Below are 22651 nucleotides of genomic sequence, written 5' to 3' on the forward strand. Positions count from 1 at the left end.
TCTATTTCTCTCATTTTCCTACATTAACTAGTCCCATTGTTTCCTTCTTCTTTTATTATTTGGAATTATAGTGCAAGGAAGAGTTGTCCTTGCTCCCCTCACTCATTCATTTCTATCAGTATGTGCTCATCTTTACCTTCTTCTTCTTCTTTTTTAATATTTACTTAATTCTTTGGGTCAGGTTCCAATACTTCCATTATTAGTTTTGCTCAAATTGTTCCAGCCCTGGCCATTGGGAGCTATTTCAAGTCGTCTCTCGAGTCTTTTTTCCTCATCCATGGATTTTTTTTTTTTTTTTTTTGAGTGCTTCCTCATCCTCTGGCACAAGATGTTCTGGGCTTATCTAGTATTTTCCCTGCTGAGCTCTTCTCAAGGAACTCTGGCTCTTTTTATAGGACAATGGTATTCCAAAATGAGCTCCAACTTTTGTTTCAAGATGATAGATGCAGATATTTTTAAATGTTTTATTATGAAAATTTTAAATGTACACAAAAGTAGAGAGACTAGTATAATAAACTCCCATAGATTCATCATCCAGTTTTGATAATGACTGTGCCCATCCTATTTTTTTATAGCTTTCCATTTTTTGCTCCCTGGAGTATTTGAAAATAAATCCCCACTTCATGGCATATTACCAATAAATGTCCAAGTATCTAACTATCTTGTCTAATGCATAAGGATTTTTTTAAAAGATTTTATTTATTTATTTGTCAGAGAGATAGGGAGCACAAGTAGGCAGAGCAGGCTTTCTGCTGAGAAGGGAGCCCAATGCGGGACTTGATCCTAGAACCCTGGGATTATGACCAGAGCCAAAGGCAGCTGCTTAACAGACAGAGACATCCTGTATAAGGCTTTTTTTTTTTTTTAAGATTTTATTTGTCATCATGACCTGAGCTGAAGGCAGAGGCTTTAACCCACTGAGCCACCCAGGGACCCCCTGTATAAGGACTTTTAATGAAACACACCCACCACATTCTATTCACACTTAACAAAATTAACAATCCATTCCTTGATATCTAATACTCTACAAATTCCTATTTCCCTATTTCAAAACTGTCCTTTTATACTTGATATATTCAAAACAGGATCCAAACCAGGTGTGTGTGTAGTATTTGGACACCATATTTCTTAAGTTTCTATTAAGAAATAAGATAATAATAAACATTGCTCCTCCTCACACTCCATCAAAATAATTGATTCATTAGAGAAAATGAGTCCCTGGTGTTGTAGAATTTCACATTCTGTATTTGGGTGTCGTTTAGCTCATTCTTCCATTTTCCGTATTTCCTGTGGCTAGACCTAGAAGATGGATTAGATTCAGGTTCATTTTTCAGGTGAGACTCCTTCATTGGTAGTGTTGGGTTCATACTTCATCGCCTCATGAGTACTTCAAGCTAGCTCATCCACTTCTAGTGATACTAAGATGGCTCATTGGGTTCAAGTGTTGCCAGTCTGATCCCTCCATTGTAAGTTCCCCATAAACTTTCCCCTAATGGTTTTAGCATTCACTGATAATTGTTGCCTAAATCCATTATTTCATTAGAGATTGCAAAACAGCAACTTTCTAGTTCTATCATTCCTATGGCATTTAGTATTTGGAATTCTACTTTAAATCTTCCCCGCAATACAGCTCCTACAGAAAAGGCAAGATACACGCTTGAGTCTTTCTTTTATTTATCAACCTTCAGATATTCCAATGATGATACATGAGATTTTTAGTATTATGAAATTCATGGACATATATATTTGCTGTGTCATTCTATTATAGTAATTTTCTTTGTTATGCTTAGATTTCTCCCTCTTAGGTCAGTGGGAGTTACTTCAAGTTGGCTCCTTTGTCCTTTGATCCCAATCGACTTTGATAGCTTCCTTTCTTCCTGGTGTATGAGGATGTCCCATGTTCATCTTGTGCATTTTCTGCCCCAGGCTTAGAATTACTAGTTTCTTTAAGTAATCCCCATTCTTTTCAGTAAGGAATAGTGTTTATAGATGACTCCTGAAAGCTAAGATGCTTATTGCTCATTGATTTCTTTGCTTCAAGGTCTCAGTGGACAAATCTAGAAAATGCATGCTTATTTTTTAAAAGACAGGTTTATGTTAATATTTTCAGTTAAATTACTCTTTCAGGATTTTAATTTCTTTGAATGTATTCTCACTCTTAAGCTTGAAGTCTCAGTTTCTAATGACATTAACATGATAACATATGTTTTATCTTATAATACTCACTACTGTCACAATTGTGTCAAAATAACATTAACATTATTACTAGGAATAATTAAACTTCAGAATACGGTTTACATTCAGTGGATTTTGACAAGCATATATAGTCATGTAACTACCACCATAATTAAGATATTTTTCAATATGCAATTGACCGTGACCAGACTACACACAGGAATAGAACTCTGACCCAAACTTGCAGCAGTCAGCGTGGGAAGCCAACTTAGTAGGTGCAATAACCAGTCCAGGAAGTCAAAGTACGATCTGTAACAATCAGCCTAGAAAGTCAAATAGCCTGGTCCAAGTGGCCTGGACTTGATTAATAATTGACAACTTCCTTAATTTTGGCTCCCACGTCTAACTTAGGACCTATTGGAGAAAGCCAAATATGTGCTTTTAACCAGTCATTTAAGATACCCTGCTTCCAGTCAGCCCACCTGCAGCTTTCCATGCCAACAGCCCCTTTACAGAACACACCTTGGTGCCTTCACTATTTCCTAACTTTGTACTGCGGCATGGTACTGGATTGCGCGTGGGCGCCACAGTTTATTCCATTCATCCTCCAGTGATGGACCGTTGAATTATTTGAAATACTTTGTTCTGGTAAACAATGTCACATGCCTGTGCGTGTGTCATTCTGTATCTTTGCTAAAATATCTTTGAGATTTTGAGATAGAGTCCTAGGAAAAAAATTAAATTGCTGGGTCAAAGAGTAAATGCATATGTGGTTTTGCAAGATATTGTCAAATTCCTCTCCTATAGGATTCGTACCCTATTGCATTTCTAACAACAATGAATGAGAGAGCCCGTTTTCCCACTTTCAGTAAAATATTGTTAAAGTTTGGATTTTTGCCCATCTAGTAGGTGAGAAACAGGATCACATTGTAGATTTAAATTAAATTTGTCTTACTGGGACACCTGGGTGGCTCAGTCGGTTAAGCATCTGCCCTCAGCTCAGGTCATGATCTCAGGATCCTGGGATTGAGTACCGAATTGGGATCCTTGCTCAGTGGGGAGCCTGTTTCTCCCTCTATCTGCCACTCCCCTTGCTCATGCTCTCTGTCTCTCTCTCTGACAAATAAATAAATAAAATCTTTTAAAAAATTAAAAAATAAATTTCTCTTATTATGGGCAATGTTAAGCATTCTTTCTTTCTTTTTTTCTTTCTTTCTTTTTCTTTTTTAAAGATTTTATTTATTTATTTGACAGAGATAGATCACAAGTAGGCAGAGAGGCAGACCAAGAGAGAGGGGGAAGCAGGCTCCCCGCTGAGCAGAGAGCCTGATGCAGGGCTTGATCCCAGGACCCTGAGAACATGACCTGAGCTGAAGGCAGAGGCTTAACCCACTGAGCCACCCAGGTGCCCCTAAGTATCTTTTCATATGTTTAAGTGTCATTTGCGGTTCTTCTTAATGAAATGTCTGTTTATATCATTTCCTAATTTTTCCCTAATTTTTTAGTGAATTGCTAAATTTAGCAAATTTTTAAAGAAGATTTATTTATTTTAGAGAGAAAGAAAACGGGGGGGGGCAGAGGGAGAGGGAGAGACAAACTTAAGCAGACTGTGCACTAAGCAGGGTGCCAGATGTGGGGCTCAATCCCATGACCCTGAGATCATGACCTGAGCCAAAACCAAGAGTCTGACACTAAACCAGCTGAGCCACCAAGGGGCCCAGCATTGTTGGTCTTTTTAACCCCTCAAGTTTAGGAGAACTCCATTTGTGAAAAATATTAATATGTTGTAATAATTTGCATTTTTTCTAACTTTGTCATTTGTTATTTGATTATAATATTTTTTCATGCAAAGCCTTCTTATAATTACATAGTCAAATTAATCACTTTTTTGTTCATTATTTCTGGATTTGAGTGATAGCAAACAGTTTTTCCAAGTCTCAGTTTATAAAAAATTCACTCATGTTTTCTTCTAGAAGACTTCCAGTAGACTAAATGTAGTCTTTTTTTTAAACAGCTTTATTGAGATATAATTTAAATACCATACAATTCACTCATTTAAAGTGTACAGTTCAGTGACTTTAGCATATTACATTATTATTTTTTAAATCATGGTAAAATATATATAACATTAATTTACCTTTTTCGCCATTTTGTAAATGTACAATTCAGCAGTATTAAGCGCATGCACAATGTTGTGCAGCCATGACCACCATCTGTTTCAAACTTTTTCTTCATCCCAAACAGAAACTCTGTAACCATTCAGCAACAACTCCTTCCAGCCCCTGATAACCTCTTACCTACTTTCTGTTTCTGAATTTGCCTAGTCTAGATATTTCATGTAAGTAGAATCATATAATATTTGTTCTTTTGTGTCTGATATTTCACTTAGCATATTTTCAACGTTCATCCATATTTTAGTATGAATCAGAACATCATTGTTTTTTACAGCAGAAAAATATTCCACTGTATGCATAGACCACATCTCCATTCATCTGTTTATGGATACTTGGTGTGTTTCCATCTTTTGGCTGTTGTGATTAATGCTGCAAAGAACATTGGTACTATATGCTGACTAACATAATATATATATATATGTATATATACATATATATATAAAGAACATTGGTGTGCAAACATCTATTCAAGCCTCCTGCTTTCAAATCCTTTGAGTATACAGGTAGGAGTGGAATTGCTGGGTCATTTGGCAATTTGGTGTTTAGCTTTTTGAGGAAATGTGAAACTGTTTTCTGCAGTGAATGTACCATTTTACATTCCCACCAACAACATATAAGGACTCCAATCCTCCACATCTTGGATAATACTTGTTATTTTCTGGTTTTGTTTTTGCTTTTAAAGCCATCCTAGTAGGTGTGAAGTGGTATCTCATTGTGGCTTTAACTTGTATTTCCCTGTGACTAAAGATGTTGAATATCTTTTTTTTTTTAAGATTTTTATTTATTTGACAGATAGATCACAAGTAGGCAGAGAGGCAGGCAGAGAGAGAGAGGAGGAGGCAGGCTCCCTGCTGAGCAGAGAGCCCGATAGGAGGCTCGATCCCAGGACCCTGGGATCATGACTTGAGCTGAAGGCAGAGGCTTTAACCACTGAGCCACCCAGGCGCCCCTGAATATCTTTTCTTGAGCTTATTGTTTATCTTCTTTGGAGAAATGTCTACTTGAGTCATTTTTGAATTGGGTTGTTTGTCTTTTTAGGTATATGACTTGAAAATATTTTCCCCCACTTTTTGTAGGTTTGTTTTTCACCTTCTTGATACTGTCCTTTGATACAAAAGCAGTTTTGATGAAGTCTAATTTATTTGTTCTTTTGTTGCCCATACTTTGGATTTCATAAGACTCTGTTGCCAAATCCAAGGTCTTGAAGATTTACCACTATATTTTCTCCTAGGAATTTTATGGTGTCAGGTCTTACATTTAAGTCTTTAACCCATTTTAAGTTGATTTTTATATATGGTGTAAGATGGGGGCTTCATTCCTTTACTTGGGGATATCCAGTTGTCCCAGCCCAATTTGGTGAAGAGATTATTTTCCCCTTTGAATGAACTTGGCACCCCTGTCAAAAATTGGTTGATCACTGGTGTTTGGATTTATTTCTGAATTCTCAATTCTATCCCACTGGTGTATATGGCTATCTTTATGCCAGTACCACACTGTTTTGATTACTGTAGTTTTGTAGTAAGTTTTGAAATTGGAAGATATGAGTCCTTCAGCTTTGTACTTCCGTTTCAAGATCGTGTGGCTGTTCAGACCCCCTTGCAATTCCATATGATTCTGAGGATTGCCTTTTCCAGTTCTGCTAAAAGTGTTTTTGGAATTTTAATAGAGATTGCATTGGATCTGTAGATTGCTTTGGGTAGTACAGACATCTTGATGATATTAATTCTTCCAATCCATGAACACAGATGTCTTTCCATTTGTTCAGGCCTTTCAAGATACTTCTTGATACTTTTTAGCAGAATACAAATGTAGGCAAAACCATCCAGATCCTTCCTAAGTTACTAAGAAACACACAGGGAAAAGTCCTAAATGTTGAATGATTGCATCAAAACATATTTCACTGCATTCAAAAAGCATCATTTTATTTTCATATTAATAAGAGTCACTGATGAAGGGAAAAAACAAAATCACAACTATCGATATTTACCTAGGGAACCATTTTCATGGAACACTGATGGAGGAACATGGGCTACATCTTCAGAGTGGCAGGGGACACAGGGACAAGCACACTAGATTGAAAGCATAAAAGCATATTCTCATAAGAACCAAGCAATCCTTGTTGTTGGAGGACCAAATGGAATCATCATTAATGTAAGTAGAATCAAAGTTCACAATCTGTAGGTCCTTCCTAAGATAGGCATGATTCAGCTTATTTACAGTTCGAGCAAAGGCATATTTAGAAGCACAACTGTATGCTTCTAAGCTGTACACTTTCTTGAAATGCAGATCAAAAAATGGATTGTCCTAGAAGAAAAAGAGAGGCATGATTAAGCTTGTCGCCAGGAAAGTAGCTAGATTTCCTGGAGATTCTCTCATATTCTCTTACATATGCTTATTGATCCTAAAATGTCAGTATCAAACATATTCCTAAAATCTACAAATGAGCTTTCCAAAGCTATCTGGTTTAAACATATTGCTTCTAAAGAGAACAATAATACAGAAGATTATTTTCTGAAGCCTCTGTGATTTTTCAGTGATTCAAATAAAACATGTCTCAAGATGCAGAGTTACCAACTCTTCCCACAGTAGTAAGTTTGAGAGGATAAGTAGGGGTGGAAAAAGAGAATAAAAAGATTTCTCCTTTCCTTTATTAGGAGATTGGCTCCTTGTGATATTCCAGTGGTAGAAGGGGGTAATATAAGATGGCAAGATTAGTTTTGCCATGCTACAGATCACCAGCTTGCTGACTTTGAAGTTAATAGCAAGGAATTATCTTTGAAGTTAATAGCTGGGATCATTAAATCATTTGACTGAAACTGTCAAATTACTTAAGACTGCCTCTATTGATTCCTCCTGGCTGTTGCCATACATCTAGCGGAGGTGTTCTGAGAAAAAGTGGACACCGAATCTCATCTAGGTCCTATATGTTAAAATAATCATTGCTGTTACTAAGAGCAGTAACAACAATGCCTTGCAATTATAAAATGCTTTTCCATTACAAAATGCTTCCACATTCATTAACTGTCTAACCCCTAACTCTTTTTGAGGTCAGAGGTTTTGAATTATTTATCTCTGTGTTCCTAGTGCTTATCCATGGCAACTACTAAGTTCTCAACAAATGTGTGTTGAACGGATCAGAAGTAGTCCTATAAAAAGACAGGAGGAGTAAGTGTTGCCCTAAATGACAAGGAGGTAGAGAGAGACCAAACCAGACTATTAATAATTTGTTACCATGTAGTGTATAAACATTATACAGAAATAGCTTATGCATTTGCAATTTCTCTTTTAAATAAGAAAATTCTTGTGGGAGGCAGGAGAAAGAACATGAGTTTTGAAGTTAGATAACCATTTCAAATCTCTGATGTAACCATGGGCAAAATATTTACCTGATCTGACCTTCAGTTTTCTCCTCATTTTAGAAAAAGTTACTATGAAATTTATATGAGATTAATTATAAAAACTGCATGTGTAGGGTGTAATAAATAATAGCTCTTTTTTCCCCCTAATCTTCCCCCATAGATTGTGATACTGGTGTAAATGCTACTTTGCTTCCTACCATTAAATTAAAAAAAAAAAAACCCAATGCTTTCAAACAAGATTGTACAAAAGTGATGTGATTTTTAAACACAGTGTTCCCTTGAGCCACACCTTGCAAAAAGTTTCCTGGCTGTCATAATTTCAGCTTGAAAGACACTTCTGCAGGAAATCCCAATAAAAGGAAATCACTCCCATTCTATCACCATACTAATCATGTTCTTTATATAGTTTTCTCACCGGAACATTTGTTCCTTATCCTGTAGATAATATCCGTATGCCTTTGAGATACTCAGAGATTACTTTTCTCCTTTAGCCTAATAACTGAAGCCGGAGGAGGCATGCACATGGAATACAAGTACCTCCTTCCCTCTCTTTCTCTCTCTTCTCTTGTTCTTTCTTCCCATACAATCCTAGAGCTAGCAGGGGATCTCATGGATCACTCAGTGACCTCTTGTTTATGGCTGGGATGATAGTTTCCAGAGAGGTGGAGCCCAGGTCACACATGTAGTTGTTGGCAGAGTCAGGATAAGAACCAAGATCTCAATCAACCCAGCCCAATGTTTTGTTACACCACCCGTCCTCCTGGTATACCACATCACTCTCCAAATCCCCAGTCCTTTTGATTTCTGCATTATAGACTGACTTCAATTTCAATTCCATTTCACTTTAAAGTTGATAACTCTCTGGCTCAAAACTGTTCTATTTAAAACCGTATCATTGTTGTTGAGAAAAATATAATAAATGCTGACTTCTGAGGATTCAATTCCGAAAGAGAGGAGACATAGAAATTCCCAGAACATCTGGGATATTTTCATTTCATCCACAGAAACCAAATCTTTGAAAAAAATGCTCTTTGAATATGATAAGGGTTTTTTTTTTTTTTTTAATTCCTGGCAGTTTAGTATTTTAGGTCCTAAAGTTTTAGGTGAGAAAATAAGAAATACTCAACTTTTCTTTTGTATCTAGTTCATGATGATCTTCCACGGGAAAGGGAAGAATCAACAAGGTTGGGATGGAATCAAGGCCAGAAGGTAAGGAAGAAATAGACCACAGCGAGCTATTTCCAGGGAATCTACATTGACAGCCTTGCTGAATACAACCTCAGGCACTGACCAAGCTTGTAGAAAATCATTATGACACCAGTAATATTTGAGAACTTGAGAGAAAACTAAGAAAAGAAAAATGGCCCAAAAAAGAGACAGGGATGGTTAAGTCATGAAACTAGATCAGTGAACTTGACATCGATTTCTTTTTTTTTTATTTTTAAAGATTTTTATTTATTTATTGAGAGAGAGGCAGTGAGAGAGAGCATGAGTGAAGAAGGTCAGAGGGAGATGCAGACTCCCTGTGGAGCTGGGAGCCTGATGCGGGACTCGATCCCGGGGCTCCAGGATCATGACCTGAGCCGAAGGCAGTTGTCCAACCAACGGAGCCACCCAGGCATCCCTCGATTTCTTTTTTTTAAATGTTTTTAATTTATTAAACAGCACAGTAAGAGAGAGTGTGAGAGAGAGCATGAGTAGGGGGTGGAGGGGGGAAAGAGAATCTTAAGGAGGCTCCACACCCAGTGCAGAGCCTGATGCAGGGCTCAATCTCACACCCTGAGATCATGACCTGAGCTGAAATCAAGAGTCAGATGCTTAACCAACTGAGCTACCCAGGAGCCCCTTGATATTGATTTCTGATAAAATTCAATGCAGTATAGAAATTTTGACAAGTACATGAAAGTGTAAAGAAGAAATAATAATTTAAAAATATGTAATCCTGGGGCACCTGGGTGGCTCAGTGGGTTAAGCCTCTGTCTTCAGCTCTGGTCATGATCTTAGGGTCCTGGGATTAAACCCCACATTGGGCTCTTTGCTCAGCAGGGAGCCTGCTCCCCACACCCCACCCTTGCCCCGCCTGCCTCTCTGCCTACTTGCGATCTCTCTGTGTCAAATAAATAAATGAAATCTTTAAAAAAATATGAAATTCCATCACACAGAGGTAATTATTGTTAAAATACTTATTTCTTTCATCTATACATATACATGTGTAAATATGTATACCTGTATGTATTTTTTGTAATTGAATTTAAGTTTCAGATATTAGTTTTCAATAATATGAAATATTCTAAATATGCAAAATGAGATAATAGCAAAAAAACCTTTGTATTTGGCTGACTTTTAAAAAACTTATTAAAATTTGGCTCAGATGGTTGGGCGTCTGCCTTTGGCTCAGGTCCTGGTCTCCAGGTACTGGGATGGAGTCCCACATCAGGCTCTCTGCTTAGCAAGGAGTCTGCTTCTCCCTCTCTGTCTGCCTCTCCCCCTACTTGTATTCTCATTCTCTCTCTCTCAGGTGAATGGATAAAATCTTTAAAACAAACAAACAAACAAACAAAAAAAGCTTATTAAGTGGTGAACAACTGTGTTCTGAGCCATTCTTGCAGAAACATCATTTTTAATGACATGTGACATTCCATCATATAGATATGCTATAATAATTATTTCCTAAGTGTCTGAAACTTTAAGTTGAATATATTATCAGAAAAATGTTATGTGAGTACAGGAAAAAAAAAAAAAAAAAAAAAAAAACAATGATATCCAGCATGCTTTGGCCAAGAAGTTATGCCAAACATACCAAATTTTTAAATAGGATTGATTCCTAGGTGATGTCAAGATAATGGCAGATAGCATATATTGATTTCAGTAAAGATCATAATGGCAAAATTCAGGCATTCAGACCAGATAATTAAGTAAATAAGTAAGTAAGGTAGAATTAAGTGCTTATGTCTGTCCATTTTACCACTGTATCTTCAGAGCCTAGCACAATTTGGTATACCACAAATTCTAAATGAATGAATGAATGAATGAATGAATATATGAACTTGTAAAGATGTTAAACAAGCAGTCCAAAGAAGGCAAATTAATAGATTTTTGGGCAAAGTCCAACTCCATCACTGAATAGCTTTGTGACCTTGGGCAAGTCAATTAATCTCTTTGAGTTCTGTTTTCCTCATCTGTAAATTGGAAGTAATAACAGAATCTAATTCTATAGGGTTTTGTGATGATTATGTGAAATTATATATGAAAAGAGCTTCATGGGTTCCTGGTATCTGGTAAGAGTTCAACTAAATGTGAGATGGTATCAGGGAGAGATATTACAAGTGGTGGTAATAGTAACCTAACAATTACCTAGAGGTTACCCAAATGGCATTTAGCTCTGCCTGCTTCATCATTTTTATTATTGATTTGAATCAAGTCCTACATATTGTGTTCATTGAATCTGCATCATAATACAGTGAATATTAAAAAAAATCAGGTGTTAAAAGATTTGATAGGTGGGAATAATAGGCCAAACTAAGAATATGGTATTCACTAGGATTAAGAACAAATGCACTGCCATGAATAAAACTGGAGGGGATTACGCTAAGTGAAATAAGTCAGGCAGAGAAAGACAATTATAATATGGTTTCACTCATATGTGGAACATAAGGAATAGCGTGGAGGACCACAGGGGAAGAGAGAGAAAACTGAATGGGAAGAAATCAGAGAGGGAGACAAATCATGAGAGACTCTGGACTCCAGGAAGCAAACTGAGGGTTACAGAAGGAAGGGGCGGATGGGGGGATAGGGTAACCAGGTGATGGGCATTAAGGAGGGCACATGCGGTGATGAGCACTGGGTGTTATATGCAACTAATGAATCGTTCAACACTACATAAAAAATTAATGATGTACTATATCTTAGCTAATTGAACATAATAATAAAAAAAGAATAAAAAAGCTTAAATTGATCCAACAAAACCACCAACACTTATTGAATGCTTACTATCTACAAGGCAGAAGACTATGATAAAAGATGAAAAGTCATGGTCTCAGTTTTTTAGGGGGTTTCCATCCAGAAGAGAGACAGAGTAAGCCAACAATTGCAGTTTGTAGAATTATGTCTGTAACTTACATGCAAAATGCAATGGGGGTTTTGGGGAAGGAAAACATGAGTACGACGTTATCCAATGGGGAATCTGGGAATGGGGTGAGAGATGGAGGTGACTGGGCATTTTAAACCTCAAGAATCAGTAGTTAAGCACTGTGGATTTGTATAGTTTAAGGGGGAATGACCAGAAATAAAGAAGCCAGATCCCAAGAGCCCTAATTTAAATTTTATTCTATGTAAGTAGAGGCTATGGCAGATCACGTTAAATGGTAATTCAGGCACAAAAGACCTGAGGTTTCAGGTAAGTGTTTAATAGAAATAAAGAATTTAGATCATAGGAAATACAAACTAGTCACACTAATTCTAAACTATTGTATTTAATTCTGAAAAGCTGGAGCATTCCAGGGGAGAGAAAAAGGTGGAGGGAGGGTGTTGAAGCAATGTCATCAGAAAGAAATCACAAGTAAGCTACTACCTCTTAGCATTTGTATTGTCCCATCATATTACCTTATTTGATCCTCATATGAAAGTTATTTAAAGAATGAAATGGGTACATTTAACCTAGAAAAGAGAAACCTTGAGGGAATATTATAATCATCTTCAAATATTGGAAAGCCTGCTATGTGAAAGGAGGATTGGATTTTTCCTAAATCGCTCTGAATGGCAAAACCAGGACTGATGGCTGGATGTTAGGAGTGAAGTAAATTTTTGGTTAAACATAGCAGGAAATTTAAAAATAAAGTATGGTGATTCAGAAGTTGAATGGACTTCCTTACATGATAAGGAGTTCCCCATCAGTGGATGAGTTCAAGAGAAGAGTGAGAAAATCACGTGTTAAGTGGTCCTGTGGAGACATTTGCATATACACCCTCTCCCCCGCTTTCAACTCTAAGGTTGTAGGATTTCCAAGAGTTAATAGTTTCTGGAGGTTCAAGTGGTTAAGGAACAGCAGTTTGAAGAAGATGAGGAAGGAATCCCCAACATTTAATGGAGGAACTTGGGGTGGGGAGAGGGTGATGGTGGAAGCATCATATAAAGTTTTAGGATTGACTGGTAGATCATGTTTAACCTGTTAAGAACCCCTTGAGAAAGATGCTTTTAAATTTAAAAGACGAAAATTCAAACTTCAGCTCAGAAAAATGGAACAACAACAACAAAAAATCCAGTGGATTATCCCAGCAGAAAAACCTATAGCACTTAAGAACACTATGTCATCTTAACACTTAGTATATGCCAAGAATAATATGAAGTAGGATATTGAACGTAAAGATTTCTAGCATATTGATCCCACATCTCCCTTGCAAAACATAACACTTACGGTATCTGCTTCTTTTCCATCAATCATCTGCAGATCGTTCAAAGACCACTTTTTTGTTACTTCATATTTTTCATCTAAACCTATTCTGTAGTGTTTCACCATAATTATTTTTACTTCTTCATTTTTGGTCACTGGAGGGCAGAAAAACATTTAGTTTACATGAACTCTTAGAAGGTAATAAATTATTCATCAAGTTATACTTTTTACACTTTTCAGTATTTATATATCTCCTTTTCATAGAACCAAGTTTGAGGCTTCATTATATCTGTACCCCACTGATGAACCCTGATGTATCTGAACCTTCATGAGTACGCCCCCTAATTTGCTCCATATGTTAACTTATTTTTTGCTACAACTGTGGTTACATACTGCTGTGGTAATGTCAGTCAGATGGAGCACTGAGCTATGTGCTTTCAGCTATGAGCTTTGGGGTGGAGAATGGGGTTCGACTCATGACAGGAAATAAGAGAGTTAGCATACAGTCAGTGCCAAAGTATTTACCAGAACAAATTAGAATTTTAATTTATGACAATATGGAAAGTGAGGTCAGGAAAGCAAACAGTTCTGCTCACACAGCAACACAGTGTTGAAGAGTGACCATACGAACACACTGCATGCTTTCTTTTAAAGTCGCTGTAAGATTTTTGATGTAGAAGTGCTTGGATTGCAGCTGCTGTTGGCCTGTTTGGTATTGTTTGAGACTTTTAATCTTCTTTAGAATGTCTCCAAATTTTAGCATTCAAAGTGTGCCATCAAGACAAAAAGCTTTAGTACTATACCTTAAAAAGCATGCGAAAAATCATTGCTTATTTGATGTGAACAAAATGAGGGAAATAATTTCCTGGACTTAAAATCTTTGGTCTCATCTGAACACATCAGAAGAATCAACATTTGATGTTGGAGCTCCTGGATTGAAAATGATCAATGAATTAATAAAGAAGTATTTACTGAGAATCTGCTATTTACCTGATAGAGCTATTACAGATGCCAAAAGGGATACACGTATGAGACATGGTCCCTGCCTTCTAGAAACTGTGGGCTTGTTGAAGAGACTATTCTAATACATGTGAGTCACATGAAATACATAATGATGGTATATAATGGTATATAGGTATATTATAAAGAGGTTGGGGTGGGAATTGAATATCTGAAAGCCTCTTTCCAGACGGATGATGTCACTTCGAGAGTTGCAAACTGGTTCTGTCCCCTAAGAGTGAGGTTGGAATTTGTCTTTAAGGAACTTTCTTTTGGTTCTGGAAAGTGCTACTTTGGCATATCCTCTTGGTTAAGAAGGTATAAAGCAATACATGATAATACAATCATAATGCTAGATAAACAATGTGCAGCAGACAATATGTTCAATGGGAGTCCTGAGGAGGGAGAGGTTCGGGATAGTTAAGGAAGGGATTCTGGGAGAAATAGAATTTTAGAAAGGATTTAAATCCGTCCTATTTGGGAAGGCAGGGGTGATACTGAAAGCATCTCTATGTGAAGGACAGCATGAGGAAAAGGATGACAATAGAAGCTGAACCTCACAAATAGAATTAGAGCAGGTGGACTGGATAGACTGGTTGGAGAGAGGATAGGGTGGGCAATAGGGTGAACTAGGTTGAGAGAAGATTGTGAAAATGTTTTGAAAAACTATGGATTTGAAAAGGGATAGAAACCACCGAGGACTTGTGATCTCTGAATCCTCCCTCTGGTGGAAGGGATGGGATTCTGGTCTGGACAGTGAGGGCTCCAGATTCGGGCCTGGTGAAGGGAGTAATTAACCTCTGAAGGTGCAAGTGAGACTGAAATTAAGGCAACCAGTTCTCAGTGACTTCAGTCCTCTACAGGTCGACAATCTAAGAAGGCTCTCCATCAGGTGTTCAGTGAAAGCTCATGCAGTAATACCTACTCAGTAAGTCTCTTTCTTCCTTGGAGCAGGGGCTAGTACAGAGGGGCCCTGTTAAAGGAGTATTTTTCTGGGAGCAGTGGAGCACACGATACATTGGAGAAGAACTGAAAGGCTTAGTGGGCTCTGGCTTTAGACAGTTTGGATTCAAATCATGATACCACTTTGTACAGTGTGGTCTGAGTAAACTACTTCATGTCCAGAGAGATTAAACCTCCATTCAGTCAAGTTGTAAAGCAAGATCAGAGTTCTACAAACTCATGGCATGTACAGGCTAAAGATAAAGTATAAAAATGAGGTAGGATAGTGCCTGGGGTCAGTAAATGGTAAAGTATTTTATTTTATTTTATTTTATTTTTTTTAAAGATTTTATTTATTTATTAGTCCGAGAGAGAGAGAGGGAGAGAGAGCAAGCACAGGCAGGCAGAATGGCAGGCAGAGGCAGAGGGAGAAGCAGGCTCCCTGCTGAGCAAGGAGCCCGATGTGGGACTCGATCCCAGGACGCTGGGATCATGACCTGAGCCGAAGGCAGCTGCTTAACCAACTGAGCCACCCAGGCGTCCCTAAAGTATTTTATTTTGTTTTAAGAGGCTGTGGTAAACTAGGCACAGGATGTGGGCAGTGTAATAGATGTGGCAGATCTAAGTAAGATTTCAAATGAGGCATTGACAACACTGGGTGGAAACCTAAACAGGAGAGTACAGATAGTGACCTGCTTGGGCAGAATAATGAGTTTAGTTTTTGACATTCAGAGAAGGTGTCCATAAGCAATCTCAGAAGAGAAGGAGATGGAAGTTTATAGTTTAGGGGTGGAGATGGGGGCTTGGGATTTTTCTGTGTGGACAGATTTCCAAGACCAAGTTTATAGGGAAAAGAGCAGAGGAAAGAGGTGAGACAGAACAGAGAAGAAAAAGGTATCAGTAGAGAGGTCTGAGAAAGTGCCATGGGAAGAGACAAGCCCAATAATGCGATGCTGTGGAAATCAAGAGGACAGAGGATTTAAAAAATTGGAGACCATCCCATGAAGTCACTTTGTTGGGTAAAGCAGAGTTCAGACCTGGCACCGAATCTGACTTGGGAAATAGCATTGATTTCTTTCCTGAGGTCAGTTTCTCGGGAATGGTGAGAGCAGAACAATTTGTAGAAGACTCCTTCATGCATGAACTGATACTGAGTACATACTGTGTGCCAGTTCCTGGATTAGGTAGGATTAAAACAAGAAACAGGAGGAGACTAAAGGCTATGATTTAGATCACATATTCCACGAGTTTGGAAGAGGAAGGATCGTGTATTCTGGGGGATGAAGGGAGTGATTTAAGAGTATGTCCTTGAGATGATTCGGAAATGAAGATTTCAACTAGGTACCAGCAAACTGGCTCAGAGTCTGTGAGCCTCCAAAAATTGGTGGGTTTCTCTGTACATTTCTCCGTACATTTCTCCAGCTCTAAGAAAGGTCTATTTCCATTGGTCTGGATGTTAGCTTTGGGAAGAGGAAAGGATCAGAAAGGAAACCTTTAGGATGGCATGTTGAAGTGGAGGCAGAATTGATGCTCTCAGGCTTACTAAAGACAAGATCTTGGAGGCAGTTCCTTCCACCAGGAGGCAGCTGTGTCTGCTCAGGCAAAGGCTCTACCTCAGGAAAAGGACAATGTTCCTGTTCTGGTTTGCTGTCTCACTCGCTACTTAGGGTGTGGGAGAGGATGGGTGTGGGGAGAAATAACTGAATAGTATGTGGAAATGTAATTGGAAGCAAATTCCACTGCCTCATCTACATGTTCTGATAGTTAGCTGATTGCCTGTAGGCCCACCCATTCATTTCATTAATTTGATAAATATTTGAGTTCCCCTTTTGTATAAGGCCCTCTGGCAGGCATGAAAACAATGAATTCCCATAAGGCACCATTCTTGCTCTCACAGAGCTCAGGAAGCTCTGAAAGAACACCGGTGATCACAGTACTGTGAATGAGGGAAGCACAGACCGGGTAATAGAGGAAAATGGAGAGGGGACATTTTCGCCCGACTGGTGGGGTGAGGGAGAGCTTCTTGAAGAGGGTCACCTGAGTTGTAAAGGGCAGTGGGAGTTGGCAGAATAAAGAAAGGAGTTGAGGGACTTCTGGAACAGCATGCGTACAAAAGCATGAAGTACTTGACCCTTTTGAGTCATGATAGATATTTGGTATTGTTGGCATGAAGTGTGCGGGTGGATAGGTGGTAGGAACCAGGGAAAGCAGGAGGTAGCTCTTCAAGGGTCTGGAATGCTAGGCTTAGGAGTTGAAATGCTCTCCGAAAAGCTGTGTGTGTGTGGAGGGGTCTTGGGAAAAGGGTTGTTGCTGAAGGATTTTAAGTGATAGGCTGAGCTTTAAATTCTAGAACGTTTTCTTGAGCAGTTCTATAAAGGACAGAAAGAGACATTAAGGAGAGAGGACCTACCAGTTATCAAGTTTTCTTACGTTAATGGTTACTGTCTCACATTAGTGGTTACTGTCTCATTAACACCAAACTAAGAAAACAAGCACACTTTAAAAGGCAACCATTTGAGGCAATGATGCAGCACAGACACAGTGCAGACTCTTCAATTTGGCAAAAGTAGCCTCCTCTGGAGTCAAGGAGGCTCCAAGAATTGTCTTTAGCCAAGAGTCAAAGAAGTCTACTCATGCTGGAGCGGACCCAATCCCTAATTTCCATGCTTGGGATCTGCTTACAGCTGAAATTAAATGGCCATATCCACATTAATGCAGTGGCAAAGTGGAAACTTACCACATTGTCTTAAAACAGAAATGTGTTTATATAGTCCACGTGTTAGAGAGTTGGTTTCAGTAACATCAGAGATGTCATTATACAACTATGACTTAGTGAGTAATATCTATAGACTAAGGGAACTTCAAAATAACCTGCTCCAATATTACTAGTTTAGTCAGCATTTTCAGAATTATGAAATTAACTTCACACCAACCATTTATTTTCACTTTTAATAACAAAAGAAACAGTCATTAATAACTGCCTCTATTGCCACAATAAAACAGTCACTGTAATTCATAAGACTAAATGGGAAGAAGGTTGGCTAATTGAACCAATACAATTTTGCTGAATGGAGAAAAAAATTAGCTCACAAATAAGCTATACAGAAATGTTTTAAATAAACAAATGGCTGCTATTTCACAATCCTAGTGTTACATAATTGTTTTCATCATTGAAATTAAATAATATGAAAAAAACCACCAGGAGATATCAAAGATAGGAAGTTTCAGTGAAAATGTTTCAATGTATCAGTGATGTCTTAGGGTCATTGAGAATGCTATTATTGATTTCATTTAAAAAGCAATTTTCAAATCGTATTTTTTTCTAGAAATATTTTTATAAAATCAATTTTGGGGCTTATTGAGCGCTATAGGTTGAATGTTTCTGTCCTCCCAAAATTCATTTTTGAAATCCTAACCCCCATGGTGACGTATTAGGAGGTGGACACATTGGGAGGTGATGTGGCATTAGTACCTTTATGAAAAGACTCCAGAGAAATCCCTTGCCTTTTCTACCATGTAAGGTTACAGGAAGATGATGGTCTCTGAGGAAGTGGTCTTCACCAGACACTGAGTCTACTGGTGTCATGATGTTGGACTTCCCAGTTTCCAAAACTGAGAAATAATATTTGTTGTTTATAAGGCACCCAGTCTCTAATATTTTGTTTCTTTTTCTTGTTAATTTATTCTTATTTAACACCCTTATTGTTACCATTCTTATTGTAAATGGTTTGACAAAATTGTTAGATTCCCTGGTTCACAGAAATTCTGTTCTGACATTAAAATATAACACATATGGATAATTTATACACACAGTTTTCATAATTCTAGACAATGCCATTTATTTTAAAATTAACATTTATAAATGAAAAATGCTTTTCTAAATAGATGAGAACGCTTAAAATAATCTTTTTCTGAATATGTATATAATTTATATTTATAAAATATATATCTCAATTTTCATTATATATTAAATATAATACATATGTTTAGTGTCTATTTTCATTTTACTATAAATGTTTATAGTATATACATTTATACAAATATATTTCAGCATGTTTTCACAGTAAATATATTTTTCTGCACATTTAAAAAATATAACCCTACTTTCTATTTTATTTATTTGGAACATAATTTACCATGTTTGTTTTTCTCCTAGTTAGGCTTTAACAGAAGAAAACTATGTGTAAATGTAGGTGTCATTATTTCCATTTCAGAGATACCAACACTGAGGCCAGAGAGGCTAATTATTTGCCCCAAATTTCACAGCTGGCAGGTGGACAAAGTAGAGTCAGGTTTTATACCAGACCTGTCTGATTGCGAGCATCCCAGGGTCCATTCTACCATGCCTTGCTACTTCCTATTCGGTTATGGTGAATGCTGCATATACTATTTCAAGCCCTTCAGAATTTCTTTAATTCATTTGCACTCATCATTGCACAAGTGACTTATCCCTTTCTAGTGCCCGCATAAAATAGGGCTCCTTTGTCTTCTGTAAGAACATGCTGCTTTTAGCTGACAGGGATAACGATGCTCTAGGCTAGGGGAAGCTTAACTCAAGGAGAAATGACCATGCAAACTCTGAGTTGGAAGGAGGTGCCAAGAAATCCTCAAAGTAAATCCTAGCAAGATACAGAGAAGGAGATTAGGTTTATGGCATCTGATTCTTGACATCAATCAGGTGAAGTATCAAGATAACAGTACATCCTGGAGTGCCTGGGTGGCTTAGTGGGTTAAAGCCTCTGTCTTCGGTTTGGGTCATGGTCCCAGGGTCCTGGGATCGAGCCCCGAAAGCCTGCTTCCCACTTTCTCTCTGCCTGCTTCTCTGCCTACTTGTGATCTCTGTCTGTCAAATAAATAAGTAAATAAATAAATAAATCTTAAAGAAAAAAAGATAACAGTACATCCCAATCATCTGGCTGTGAGACCTCTGCAAAAGACAGATTCTGATTAGATAAGTAGAAAATTTAACTTATTTAAACATTTCTTCTTTAGTTTGAAAAATACCTGATGGAGTTCAGTTGGTCCTGCCTTCACTTCTTACAAATTTAGAACTGCTAGACTGTAGCATATAAAGAGAAAATTATAACTATGAGCCTCTATTCTGTGAAGGTGGCCAACATTCAAAATTTGGAGTTACTCGCCTCAATAATTGTGATATGACCTGTTTGATTCACATCATTAGAAATCTTCTAAGTAAAGCATGATCAAAGATTAAAGACCATCAATCATTACACTGACTTCATTTTCAATTACCATTCTGCCTAAATTATTTGAAAGGGTCATAAAGAGATGTTACATTTAGTCAAAGTGCTCTCAAACTAATGGATACAATATAGAGAAGAGCTATGAAAAACTGGGAATAATTATGACTTATAATGTTAACTTTTATCTGAAATATCACAATCTTGCTTTCTCGTCACATCTGAGAAGACCTTGTTTTGTTTTGTTGTTGTTTTTTTCATTCTTTTTTCCTTCCTTACTTCTTACAGAAGAGAATCATTGAATTTTACTAATGAAAGTGATCATCTACGCTACTTGGTCATTTTCCAGATGAGAAAATTGAACCCTAAAGAGGTTGTCTTCACACGTTATGAATGTTAACCTCTTGACCTTCTGAACCTTGTTAAAAGGATTCAGGTCATTTATGAAAAAAGATAGCAGATAACCCTAGCCCATTGCATCTTCCTTAGAACACAAGAACAAGAGAAAAAAGACATTATCCATTTCTGAAAGTTTAATTCTAGGGGCCTTTCTTTTCATGTCAGATAGGACAAGTTTAGTTATTTATATGATTAGAGAGAAGAATTAAATTATATTTGGTAAGTTAGATATATGTATTGTTCAGATATTTTATTTTTATAAGTTTTCTTTAAAAATATTTATATACTAATGTTACATGATAAGTAATTAACTTTATAAAGAGGATCATCAAGGAATAAAATAATTAAATGTTAATGTTGGAATAAACATCTTCTTTAATATATTAAGTCAAAATACTTAAAAATTTAGTAATTTTGTGGTTAAGATACAATATATTTTCTAAAATTATTTCATTTGACTTTTTTCCACAATTTAATTTCTTTCTTTTTCCGGGCCAATTAAGTTTTTTACCTTGCTGATATGCCAAGTCCTCTTACTCTGTATTTATATAGCAACACATGCTAGATAAAGTGTTAGATAAGTATTAATATGCCTATTATTGAGTAAATATTGTTCTTATTAAGAATGATAGAATTTTAAAAAATTCTTAGCACTTTATTGAAAGCTGTTCTACTTTCCCTATAGTACTCCAACTTGACAACTTTAGAGAGTCCTTCTGAGGCAATTATCAGGAAGAGAATTATAATAAGTTGTTTTCTGAAAATGCTGAGAGTTTCTGAGCTCTTTCCTCCTAAGCTCCTGAGAAGTAGTAAAAGACATGGATTGGGAAAAGGGAATGCTATATATTAAATTCAATAATGGCACAAACATTTCTGCCTTAATTCACAAACGTGGCAGGTTAGGCAAATCATAATTAAGCGCAAAAGCCTATTCCCACGTATGGAAATTTTTGTGAATTTTAAGAACATGAGGGAATCTGTATCTATATCTATATTTTAGTTAAGTAGTTTAGAGAGCAGAGAGTTTAGAGAGCAGACCCTTATCCTTGAAGTTCCATCTTCATGAACTAATTTCTACAATTAAAGTATTGTTTCTGTGAGCACACTTCCTAGAAGAGAAACAATTTTTAGAGGATCATTTCTCTTTTCAAAATAAGCCCCCAGGAAGCCTAAAAAAGCCCTTAGAAGAAAAATCTAAGGTCTTTTTCTCCTTCCTGGCATGAAAAAGGAGCACCTCTTAGTTGTCCAGGCTGGTTGGAAATAGAGCCGAATAACTCAATTCTCCGGTGTATTTAAAAATATACAGAAAGCTCTCTGTTGAATTTTTAAAAATGAGCTCTTACACGTTAAGATTACATACCATGCAAGTAAAATTAAATAAAAAATTGGAGACAAAATAATCAAAGCAGGAAAATACATACCTGGCTTCATTCTGAACGATCAACCAAGATATGTCTTACTACGATATCATTTTTCTGTCTTCCATTTTAGCACTGAAAATAAAATCCTGTGGCATCCAAATTCCTAAACTTGGCAGGGTTAAGCTCTATCACCAGAAGATACACGTGCTGTTATTATAGCGGAAAACAAATGCAAACCTGTCCTTTCATCACCCACGCCTCTGGGAGGTATTTACATTCCGAAGTGAGAAGAGAAAGAACAGATTACCTGACACGCAGAGGTAATACCTGTCCTGGACTGAGAACTCGATTTCAATAAACTCGTACAGATGCTGCGAGAGTGGCTTAAACAGTTTCTTCTCCAAGTCCTCCTTCACCAATGATGACATTTCCTCCGGGTCCACTTGGCCTGATGTCTTGGCTCAAGATCACCCTCGCTCGCCTTTTGCTCCCTAGATTTCCTGCTGGGCTTTGCGCCTCCCAGCCCTCACTCCCTTTAACTTCTCATTCGCAGTCAGACCCGGGCTCCGCAGAGCGGTCGGCGCGCGCGGTCGGACCCCTCACTGCGCTGCGTGCCCAGTGGCAGCGGCCAAAAAGGCGGCGGCAACACCCG

General features: G+C 37.4%; 1 protein-coding gene across 1 annotated transcript; it reads right to left on the reverse strand.

The window, feature by feature from the left end:
• Positions 1–6386: 6386 nt before the first annotated feature.
• On the reverse strand, positions 6387–22427 carry LOC111148902 (exocyst complex component 1-like). Its single transcript, XM_022505678.1, has 3 exons — positions 22307–22427; positions 13122–13252; positions 6387–6653 (listed from the first exon to the last, which is right to left on the reverse strand). Exons 1-3 carry the CDS (start codon positions 22425–22427, stop codon positions 6387–6389), a joined length of 519 nt encoding a protein of 172 aa, XP_022361386.1.
• Between the last annotated feature and the right edge of the window lie 224 nt (positions 22428–22651).

Source organism: Enhydra lutris, unplaced genomic scaffold, assembly GCF_002288905.1.
Source record: "Enhydra lutris kenyoni isolate GAN:26980312 unplaced genomic scaffold, ASM228890v2 scaffoldscaffold21, whole genome shotgun sequence".
Lineage (NCBI taxonomy): Eukaryota > Metazoa > Chordata > Mammalia > Carnivora > Mustelidae > Enhydra > Enhydra lutris.

Bases quoted from the DNA above. Each gene is read 5' to 3' on its own strand.
- LOC111148902 (XM_022505678.1), bottom strand. From the start codon at position 22,427: ATGTCATCATTGGTGAAGGAGGACTTGGAGAAGAAACTGTTTAAGCCA. The intron at 13,253-22,306 runs GTAATCTGTTCT...TCTGCCCTCCAG, and splicing joins GTATTACCTCTGCGTGTCAG to TGACCAAAAATGAAGAAGTA. The intron at 6,654-13,121 runs GTAAGTGTTATG...TTTTTCTTCTAG, and splicing joins ATGGAAAAGAAGCAGATACC to GACAATCCATTTTTTGATCT.